Source organism: Nomia melanderi, chromosome 1, assembly GCF_051020985.1.
Source record: "Nomia melanderi isolate GNS246 chromosome 1, iyNomMela1, whole genome shotgun sequence".
Lineage (NCBI taxonomy): Eukaryota > Metazoa > Arthropoda > Insecta > Hymenoptera > Halictidae > Nomia > Nomia melanderi.
In genome coordinates, this window is record NC_134999.1 from 1920782 (window position 1) to 1932825 (window position 12044).

General features: G+C 31.1%; 1 protein-coding gene and 1 non-coding gene across 10 annotated transcripts in view; both read left to right on the top strand.

Annotated features, from left to right (window-relative positions):
* The first annotated feature begins 828 nt into the window (after positions 1-828).
* LOC116435013 (small nucleolar RNA Z122) lies at positions 829-914 on the top strand. The gene has a single exon (XR_004236677.1). It is a non-coding gene; the product is annotated as a small nucleolar RNA Z122 (small nucleolar RNA).
* Positions 915-1319: 405 nt separating this feature from the next.
* LOC116434979 (poly(A)-specific ribonuclease PARN) overlaps positions 1320-12044 on the top strand; it is a 39327-nt gene continuing 28602 nt past the window's right edge. For 2 of the 9 annotated variants that reach the window (XM_076372205.1, XM_076372178.1), the window contains exons 1-10: positions 1320-1496; positions 2951-3164; positions 3753-4028; positions 4102-4384; positions 4455-4576; positions 4848-5074; positions 5192-5261; positions 5328-5383; positions 5468-5554; positions 6481-6582. In XM_076372205.1, coding sequence (XP_076228320.1) covers positions 1478-1496; positions 2951-3164; positions 3753-4028; positions 4102-4384; positions 4455-4576; positions 4848-5074; positions 5192-5261; positions 5328-5383; positions 5468-5554; positions 6481-6582 — 1456 coding nt within the window. In that variant the 5' untranslated portion in view covers positions 1320-1477. Of the gene's footprint in view, positions 1497-2950; positions 3165-3752; positions 4029-4101; positions 4385-4454; positions 4577-4847; positions 5075-5191; positions 5262-5327; positions 5384-5467; positions 5555-6480; positions 6695-7515; positions 9311-12044 lie in introns of those variants that run through there. The other 7 variants (XM_031994022.2, XM_031994032.2, XM_076372088.1 and 4 more) reach the window with 6 other exon arrangements.

Sequence of the window (12044 nt, forward strand, 5' to 3'; positions counted from 1 at the left end):
CATTATTAAAATCATTAAATAAAATACATGAATATGTCCCTAACTAGTCGTTTATTTGTAAATGTCGATTGAAATATACCGTAAATGATGGATTCGCATTAAATATAATACTGGATTTTTACTTTATCTGAAAAGGGATCTAAAAGTTTTCTATTTCGGTGAATTATAGCTTGAGTTATTTCTTTCGGGCCATTGGTAAGAAGCGAAATGTTTCAAGCTTAGAGTGAACACCGTTGGTTCTGTTATATTGGTCTCGAATTGATCGGATACAATTTATCTTAAGTTTTATCGAGACGGATTTCCCTGTGATTGGTTTCATGAAACAGGTTACATAATTTTTCGTAAAACTTTCATGATATTACAAGTTTAAATCAAGGCATGTTCAATACGTCATATTAACTAAAAAATGTCGTAATTGTAATTTATTTTATAATAAAATTTACAAATTAAATTTATCAAGTTCTTTATTCTTTATTAAATTTGTCAATAGTATGAAAATTATATAACACTCAATATTACCAAACACGTCTGATAAAATTAATGCATAATTAAAATACGTTCTTTTGTTTACATGGCTTAATTGTATATAATTTCCTGAACTGTACATTTATTATAATCAATTTGAATTTGTCCGCTATTTATAGTAAAAATTATTAAATTTAAGATATTTTAATTTTAATTTAGTACAAACTTGTAGTATTATTTTCTTACATTCACAATATTAGTTCTAGTTTTCAACATTAGATGGCTGCTTCAATCACTTACTTTCTCACAAGTGATTCTTGTACATGCATTTTGTATATAAAGATAATTTCAAGGAAGCTCCAAAATGGGAAGTGAAGAGAATTGTATTAAGAAAATTCATGATTGAAGTATTATTATAACATAGTAGTGGACGTAATTCTGATCCCATTTTTTATAAAGTACTTCGCGTTCTTATCTCATTTAAATACTTCGTCGAATAATTATATTTCGTTGAATATGCCTAGCTTAGGACTTTTAGAAAAACCAAATTATCCATAAAATTTCAAATTACGATTCCATGGATGACCTTTAAGAGATAGTAAGTCCTGAGTAACTGAAAATAATACAATTGTAACATGAATGAGATGTATAATATAAATATTATAGCAAAATCCAGATCGTTAACATATTTGTATTAATCAGTGTTTATTAAACGTGGTCGACTCTGAAAATGATAGATTTACTTATGGAGAGGCACAGACTTAATGTTTGTGGAAGAGGTAAGTAAGTTACTTATTTACCTACACGAGTTTAGTATCAACACATCTCGTAAGAGGTCTCTGATGGCAATTTTCATTCACAGACTTTACATTAGGTGACGCATCCGAGTTATTTTTAGTTACTTCTGTTTTCTTTTGTAGATATCGGTTCGCGTCTGATTCCAGTTCCGGGTAAAAACTCAAAAATGTCTGTTGTAGGTTAGTTGTGGATAAACAACAGACCAGGTTAAGAAATGGAAGTAACTCGATTAAGTGAGTAACCGGAATAAATTAATGTCATACAATTTATACTCTTAATAATTGTGACGGACAGTGTACTTCTAACATTTTGTTTTTTCGGTGATGAATTTCTTCTGCTAAAATTTTATCAGCGTGTACATTGCCTTCTTTGAGATAAATGTGAAGAAAACACGGTGTGAAGTATGAAGAAAAATAAGCTTGGGTATTATTTTCTCCACGTGTTTGATCTATGCAGTGCTTCCTTAATTTTTAAATGAAGTTTATTTTGAACAAATTAGTATAAATACTTCTTCTGTTCTGAAATTACAATTAACAAGAGATATTTCTGTGAAATCGTTCATGTAAATGTATTATAATTTCCATATGACATAGATGCAATCTTTATTCTATTATTATTTCCTTCATGGTTACAATTTGTCTACTAGTGTAAGCAAGTATATATAACAATAGTGTTTATTAAAACATAAGTGTACAATGAACAATGTGAGTTTTAGTTTTTTGAAATTACGTACATATTAAATTATTATCTGTTTATTGTAGATACTGATATATTATTAATATACAACTTGCAACTAGAAGAGGTTATTATTGACCACTATGGACAGTGTTAGTTTCTTAATACTCTGATTTACGTGAAAAATTACCATTAATTTTATCCTGTACATATAATGTAATTTATATATAATATTAGTAGTAACTTACATTTAGTTTTAAAATGTGTTATATATAAAGTCTTTGTATTATTATTGTACGAATAACATATTTATAGCGACTGCAAAGGATACAAATTTTATTTAACTTAAATTTTATACTGACAAACTGTGGCAAATATAAGCATGATGTTTTATACATAATACTTCTGTGATTTTTTCACTTCGTATCCTATTCTATATCCTATTATGTCTAATATACATATGTATATGTGTACGTCCTTCTCATAATTTTAAGCGGTAGAATAATTCAAATCAAATTTCGTATAGTTAGAAATCTCAGAAGGACATAGTAATAATAATAACTATTATTAAATTCAAACAATCCATTCTATTCCCATTTTATTCTTATTCTATAATGCTAATGAAATGTCTCAGTTATCATTAACAATATAGATATTGAACAGATTTTTATAAGAAATATTAATATGCACGCGAATAAAGCTGGAGATTTGAAATAATATATGTTATACGAACAAGAATAAAGAAAGAATCTTTAATATTTTATCGAGCATATAACATATATGTATTTCAAACCTTTTTCCATTTTGAAAAAAACAGAATGTTATAATACTTTGTACCGTCTATTTTTAACTATATATTTTTAAAAGTAGCAAAATAAAGTTAAATTTTTATTTGATTTTAAGAAGAATTTATTATAATTAACGATTAGGTAATATTCAAAAAGTTAATACATCAAGGAAGATGATATCTATTTCTTAAACTTATATAGATATATTTTTGAATTTTTTGTAGATTTTCAGGAGATTCTGTCAGAATTGGATGATGTTCTAAAAAATGCATCATTTCTTGCAATTGATGGAGAATTCACAGGACTAAATTCAGGTCCTGATGCTGGTGCTTTTGATATACCTGCCCAGTATTACACAAAATTAAGAGCAGGTTCAATGGACTTCCTTCTTATACAATTTGGCCTGTCTGTTTTTACATTTGATACACATACACGCAAGTATGCTATTCCTTTTTTTTTATTTGTACAGTGGTACCTTGACTTATTACTCTACATATGAACTGTATTCATACTTCGTTTTAACCTTTAGATACAAACTTAATTTCGTGAAACGAACCGTAATACTTTTATAATTCCGAGTTATAATATAATAAAAACTAGGTTTTGAGATACGAACTTCGGACTGGAACAAATTAAGTTCATAAGCTGAGGTACCATTGTATTCTTCTCTCATGAGTCATGTTAAATGATTCCTTGCTATTTTGCTATATATGGTTGATGCTCATAGTCTTTATCAGTAGGCTTGAATTTTCTTTACTATTATTAATGAATAAATTCACAATTATTCAAGTAACATGAATATTATGATCAATATTTAATGAATGCATTTTAAAATGGAAAGATCAGTATAATTTACAATCTTTTGCTACTGCGTTAAATTATTTAAATTTATTTTAAGCATTGATAATTCTTTATTTTGGAAACTGTGCCAAATATTATCACATACTTTAATCACTATACAGTTTATATTAGAACCTATTATTTATTATTACATATTTTGAAGAATATAATGTTTTTTTTTGGAAGGTACAATCAACGGTCGTACAATTTTTATGTTTTCCCACGGCCTTTAAATCGCGCAGCGCCAGATTCAAGATTTATGTGTCAAGCATCCTCTGTATCATTCTTGATTGCTCAAGGGTTCGATTTCAATAAACTTTTTAACTTGGGCATTCCATATTTAACGACGAGCGAAGAAGAAAAGTTATTAAAGCGGTTAGAAGAGAGGCAAAAAGCACGCGACGAAGTACCAGAGTTGATACCCATATCAGATGAAGATAAACCTCAAATCACAAACATTTGGTGAAATGATTAATAATATTATCTGTTTAATTGTATCGAAAGATATTCAGTGTCTAATTGTAAATTATTTCAGCTCAAGGATAGAAGAATTCATAGCTTCTGAGACGAAAGAATTGATAATAGACAAATGTAATGCATATATTAGGCGACTTGTGCACCAAGAAGTAAGATTACGGTGGCCAAACGTATTAAGAGTTGAAAGTAGATCGGATTGTGCCGGACAATGTCTTGTAGTGCAAAAGTCAGGAACTAAGCAAGAAGAAGAACAAAAGGAAGTTGAAAGAAGAGAAAGAGAAAAGTTGGAAATTAAAGAAGCAGCTGGTTTAAGTACACTCCTGAGAAAGATTGCTGATTCTGTAAATTGACTGATAGCATTTCATTTATTAAAATAATACCAATGCATTTTAAAATATATTTTTATTCTAGGGTAAATTAATAGTTGGGCATAATATGTTATTGGATATTTGTCACATAATACATAAATTTTTCGGACCATTACCAGAAAGTTATTCGGAATTTAAATCTCTTGTTCACAGTTTGTTTCCTAGGTAACATTTGAAAATTTCTAAGATTTTTTCCAACCCTCAAACAATCGATAAAAATACTTTCGATCCGTGCCAGAATTTTTTTATTATGTATACCATAGATAAAGAGAGAAAACAATGTACAAGAAAATGTAAATATGTGAGTCAAGTAATTCAAGATATGTGCAACTCTCTGCTCTATTAAGCATGCATAGGTCAAAAGTGCTTTTGTATTGGTGGAGTGAGGGTTAAATTGCATATAAATATTTTATATCTTTTCATTCTTTTTTAATAGACTTTTAGATACAAAAATACTTTGCCAATCACAACAGTTCAAGGAAAAGATACCTTCATCGAATTTAAATGAATTACTAGAAAGTGTTAGCAAATCGCCGTTTGAAATTTCAGAAATAATACCTATTGATGGTAGAAGTTATTCCACATCGGCGGAGAAATGTCATGAGGCAGGTTACGACGCTTATATCACTGGAATATGTTTCATTGCATTGTGTAATTATCTTGGTAAGTAGATTATATATATATTATATTAATATATTATATTATTATTATATTACTTCGTGTAAAAACTATAAATATTATTAATTTTATTTTTATTTATAATAAATTGCTATGTCGTAGGTCGTTTACAAAAGCCCGAAATTCCTATAGTCCTTCCGGAATCACCTCTTCTCAATCCATTTCTAAATAAGTAAGTTTTATTTTGTTAAGTGATGTTACATTAATTATTACTACAGAACGTGTAATTTTATTTCAGACTTCTTATAGCAAGATTAAAAGACTTTCCTTATATAAGTTTAGTAGGAAAAGACCGTAAGTTTCTTGTATATAATTTCTCTTACTCATAAATTTAATGTATGATTTAATGCAAGTAATGTTAATTTTTCTTGTTGGCAGCAAATCCTAGTAGAGATCACGTGTTCCATTTAACATTCCCGAAAGAATGGAAGTATAATGACATTTCGCAATTGTTTAGTCCATTTGGTAAGTACTACCTATGTACATACATATATTGCACTAATTTTTGAATTTTACTTATATACTTATTCTTAATAATACTTCTTTTTCTAATATGAGCCTTTATTCTTCCTCTCACTACGTGCATTCTGCACATCTACTGTCATGTTTGATCGCAAAACTGCTTATATCTTTAGAATTAAAAACCGTCAGCTGAGTTTTTGTTTTAATTCGTGAAATGTGTCGTATTAAGCATTTGAGATATATATGAATTTCTTATTCTATGTTCACGATGTGAGTTTCGGCAGTTTCGAATCACAAAAAAGTGCAAAATTTTGAATTCTATAAATTTGAAACTTTTTTAGATTTGAAAAAGTTTTGACGTTTTGATGTTTCAAGTAATTCATTCTTCTACATAATTAATAAATTATGTAAACTTTACTTTCATATGCTTTAATTTTTTTGTATTTGTATTATTTTGATTCGTATTAATCACTTACTATTAGTAATAATATTAGTAACTGATATTATTTATGTTAAAGTATTTGAAATCAGACATTCGTATCACTTTATTTATTTTAATATATTGACAACCTTTGTTTGCAATGAAATTGGTAGAATAATATTACTATTGTGCGGCAGCTTGAAAGATTTATTTTTGTAATTGCATACAAAATTAAGGTTTACATCAATGCAACTTCTGTATCAATTTATGTATTCACATATGTATGTACATACATTTAAAACATTTTGTGAGAGAAACAATTTCATATTGAAACAAAGATCTTTCGAAAAGAAATAAATAACGTGGTTGTTTTATCTGTAAGAATTTTGCACATATATTGTCGATCTATTGTTCTATGTTTGATTACGTTAATATTGTATTTGTGTTATCTATACAAATTAAAATGTTCTAACTGTTTGTATAAAATTAATTTATATTCTTGTTTCAGGAGGTGTGTATGTGTCATGGTTATCGGACACATCCGCGTATGTAGCTCTGAATCGTCGAGAACAAGCTATTTCAGCTGCGAAGAGTTTACGTAAAAAATCAGGTACATATAAAATACAAAAGTATGCAGAGTACCAAGCATCGTTGGAGAATCTTAACAGGGGAGAACGGAAACGAAAGTTAAGTAGCTTATATATAAGCTATTCCACGAATGAGTAAGTAGTCTTGCATTATTATTTTTTCGTTGAAATTATACTGTTGGATGTAAAAATAGTTTTAAAATTTTGTTACTCTCTTCGAACGAAACGTATGTATAGATTAATTTCGGTTTAATTAATCAATTAAATATTGTATAGGGTGAGTCATTTAAAATTAGAATTTGAAATATTTCTAAGGCTTTCAATGATAAAAAACGTTTATGAAAGTATTTGGTACAGAAAATTAATATGTGTATTAGACTAAAGATTTTTTTATGAAGGATATATTTTCCGACATTTTAAGATCATCTATATGTATTTTTTTTTTTTTAATAGAATAATATATTCTTATTTTTATATTGTTGTAACTGATGTCTAGTTTAATATGTTCGCGATCACGCGTCACATATGTATGTGTAACGCTATTGATTACCGTTGTTATGATGATACACAACATATATTTGACGTATAGTATACCCTATTATTGCTTTAGCTATATTAATACATTGAGCGCCGGCGACCTAAGAGACATTTAAAGCCTGAGCGCCGGCAATGTATCGGCCACTTACATGATCAATGAGTAGCCAAAAAAAATATTCAAAACATTATACATTTTTGTAAAATAGTACATTTTAATTGCATATTCGTCATATACAATTTAACGGATCCAGAAATTCGCATTATTGCGGGGCCGGCACTCAAGCGACAGACTCAGAATCCCGCGTTTTCACGGGGCCGGCGCTCAATGTGTTAAGATATCATACATACATGACATTTATGTAAAATGCTTCGTTTGGTTTATTTACTATGTTTTAAACGTATAATAACAATTTGAATAGCATGTTACGTGAAACAATTGCAAGAAAGGCACAGGTCCACAGTGAGTATTTCAAATTCGACAGTGGTCGCAAATGTGTTAAGGCTCAAGATCAATTCAAGGTTATCAGTCCAACCTTATTATAGACTGCTGAATTTATTGTTTCGTTAGCTATTACGCAATGTGAAAAGATATGTATGTGCAGTATCATCAGAAGAAAAGGTTTAAAATTTATTTCTTTAACGAAACTTATGGAGTAGGAAGTAATTTGTACGGAACAAATTCGTGGCAATTCTTATATAACAATCGGTTGGCTTTTAATTTAATCAACATCAAAACCATGTGCGCTCGTTTAATTGTGTAATATTTACATCAAAGTAATTTTTGATAACTTAATAAATAGTGCTTCACTTAGAATAGAATAATATTACGTTTCATAGAGCGAAAAAACCACGAGTACAAGATAAATGCAGTTATTTTAACTATTAAGTTCTACTTTGAATTTCTTAAAAATGAAACGTTTATATAAGGTAGGTAAGTTTCAAAAGTATTTTAACCATTTTTATCGTTGAATCTAAAATATTGTCTATATTACGTCTTCATTTTAACTTTTTACGGAGAAACATGTAGAAGAAAATGTCAAGTGAACATTGTAAGGCTTAACGGTATACATGGTAGACTTGAAATTTATCTGTGCGATCCGCTCGAAATTCACCGGTAGACTGGCACTTATATGGCTAAGCTCTTGCACTGCACCTTCGGTCAGTGGTCGTCGAGTGCACCCATTATTACTGTATAAGACGATAAATTTGTAAACGAGTTAATAATCAGTAAATGAGTTAGTAATCAGCCTAAGTGTAGTTCAAATTAGAGCTGAGCCTCTATTGACCTTAGTTTTGTTCTGTAATCTAATTTGGAGCGTAATCCTAGTAGTTGAGCTATAGTTTGCGACCTAAGACAAAATTATAGTATACTTTGAAATGATTGTAATATTTATCTGTTTCATATTATTTATTTAATATTACATTCATTTAAAAATATGCTATACCTTTGTCTCAGGCTATAATCTATAGCTCAAGGTGAAGCTGAATTTTGTGAAGCAACATATTCGACATTCGACGTAGCTTTATCAACCAGACTAAATAAATAACAAATTCATCTATAACATAATTTATATCATCATGTATGACACCATAGAGGTGGGATAGTAACAAGATTGTAGTCTTCTTTCTCTTTATTGAGAGTTATCACGGTTTTTCGAGAATGACGTTGACGGTAATACAGAAAAAGTTATATTTTTTCATTCGAGACATCAGAATTCGGATAATTGTGGGTTTATTGCGAAATAAATACATGTATTGAGATTATACTTATATTTTGTGCACTCATTTCACAACTAAACAATTGTATCTTTCTTATTTAGAAAGAATATTTTGCATTCTTAAATTTAAAATAAAGTTTCTCCTGTATTAAATTCCATAACTTCGGGTCCCAGCAGTGGAATTTAACTGATCAGAAAAAAAGGGACGAAACTATATATGCTTCTATGAATTGACTCGACTACACCGTGACGAAGGCAGGGAATCAATATAGTGAGTGAAAGCGAGATAGACACAATCCTTCAAGCATTGGGGGTTGAGATGCGGGACTTTAAAGTGATGCCGTACGTGTCGAATAAGAACATGCAATGAAGAAAATTTGAATTGCAGTAATTTTAACCTTAGCTTTGCAAACCTAGTACCGGCGGGTTGTTGTGATTCTTCTCATTAAAATGAGTCCAAACACGATATAAATTGGCCTAGTTCTATCGATTTTGGGGAAATAAACCTTTAATTTTGTCGATTACATTAAGTCAGTAAAACTAGCTCGATTTCCATTGTGTTTGAACTCTTTAATTTTAATCACATAATCTCAGAGATTCACTGGCAAATTTACTAATTCGATTGACTTCAGATTTTTGAAATAATTTCATTCAGTTATCTGATTCTTCAGAAATTCATCAAATTCATTTTTCGGGGATAAAAAAGATTCTTAAATTATCACTGTTTTTGCAAGTATAATACACATCTGTTTATGATGTAATTAAATCCGTCCCAGTTTTTCTTGATTATCCCTAAATTTCTATTTCTAAACGAATTAAGAAACAAATTTGAAACTTTTCTGTACATCCTTCGATAAAAATTTAAAACTTTTCATTCGTCGATTACTTCTCACAAAAGATTTCTAAATTGTACCCATTACAGGTGTATACGTACCTGTTTCACGGACACCTTTAAAAATAGTTATACCCCCTCAGTTTTATTTTTTATTCGAAGGACCAACAATACATGGCAAAGGGATACAAAAGTTAACACCGTGGACGTCTTCTTACGCGACAGGAGGCTTTAAAATTACTTATTTCCTCTGAAACAAAAAAGGCGTTTCATATTATCACCTCGTCCCTTATTTTCTCGAGCACCGGACGTGGTGAAGAGATCGGTACCGCGGGGTGTCAGGCTTACGGGCATTGAATACCGAGCAGTGGTACAGAGAACCGACGCAAAAGAAGAACGAGAAATGCGTTTTATCGGTAGTCGCGAACCGAGCGACGTGGGATAATAGTTTTCAGCGGTGCGGTGAAAAGGAAAGAAGCGCGATACATACGTAGACGTGAAAGAGGGGCGGTGGTTTCATACTCTACGCGGCTTCTTAGGGTTTCCTGTACACGAGGGATTTGCATTGGGTCGTAGAGCTTATTTTGAATTAATGCTCGTGACGCTTGTTACACGCGTGGCTCGCCTTGGCCAGCCTTCTTCTTCATCTTCCGCGGTGAATTCCTCGTCTTTCTTCGCTGGGCTCCTCCGCCTCGTCATTTTTCTTCGTTCTCGGCCAACCATCGGCGTCCGCCATCAGGGTCGCCAGTAAATCAGAGTTCCGCGCCGCTGTTGGCGAGACCGTATTTGCTGATCATCGATCGATTGGAACGGATATCGATAAACCAATCGACGCGTATTGAGAAATGATTTCTAAACGTTGATTAATGGACACGCGGAACTCTTGAATGGCCTAGAGGAAAAAATGAATTCCGTTAGGTGGGATCCCGAGCGGAAGGAGCGGAATAAATGTTAGCATCGTAACATCCGTAATTGTATGCTTCTCGGCTGTACAACTGCTTTTTGTTGGGGCGAAAAATTTGAGAATAATTTTGAACGTTCACTGCATGTTCGGCAGTTGTTAATTATTTATGAAAAGTGTGCCAGGCGAGAAAAGGATTTGCAGTTCCGTTGATTAACCTGTTAACTATGGAATTTAGTTTAAAAAATCTCTCATTTTGCGCGCAATTAAATGAAAAAAATTAAGTGTGTACTTGTCAAACGCAAGGAGAATGCACCTAGGGTATATTTTAATGAAACACCAAAGCGAAACAAAGAAGAATTACATATTTATCTGAAAAAGTAAAGAATTCATCGTTGAAAAAGTTAACACCATTTAGAGTTTTAAGGTGACATGTTTACTCGTCAAACGCACTTAACTGGCTAAGCTGTGTTGCCGCGTCAAACAGCGATTAGCAAGATTTTGTTGATCTTGTATGTGTATTAAAAATGTCGATGCTCTTGTTGAATATTTCTCTAGACTTTTTTCTGTTTCTGTTGTTTCGACGAATGTAGTATATAAATGTTTAAATTGAAATGAAACTTAAATGTTCCTTAGATTATGTTGCTTCGGTGTAGATAAAATGTTTCTGATGCTTGCTGGAGATATCTTAGAACATCTTTAACCACTTGCCTTACAATCTTTATTACAGGTATATTTGTAAAAATTGCTTTATTCTAAACAGTTACCTACAAAAACAAAAGATGCCATATTGGTAGTATATCTTTATTTCCTTTACCTATTAAATAGTTGACAAGAGAAAGACAGTATTTTATTTCAAGTGTAAGGAAGCTGATAATATTCATATTTGCAAAATTCAATTTGTAAATTTCACCAGAAATTGGATTTGATATTGTAAGGGGAGGGATTATAGGAAAAGCCAATGAAACGAGTCATTTGTTTGAACGAATAGATCGTTCGAAACCGTCCGTAGAATCGGATACGGCGACGTATAGGCGCGCCCAATCGCGCTCATTACGGGTACAAACGAGCCGCATTGCCCACATGCGAATAAAACGAAAAGCGTGCCGGTATTAGGGTCTTGATTAGAATAATGCAACGTGCTTCGAATAACGTGTCGTGTCGCTCGACGGGGACGCGTCCGAAATGCAAATGCACGAGTATGAATCAGTTAGAATGAACATGTAGACAGCCGTCGCGAGAGGACTTTCCAATTGAAATAAGAATTACGTACTCTTTTCACTTGGAAAAATTTTCATGCGGATAACGCGAAACGTAGACTTTAATATTCATGTATTTAGTAACTGTTTACTTGTTTCTATTTTCAAGTGTACAATATCGAGGAGAAGTAGAACAATTTTTCATTTATGTTGGATCTCTTTAGTTTGCTTAGAATTTAGGTTTAACTCCTTGCACTACAATATTGCACTACATTATTTTTTCTAGTCGAAATTGAAT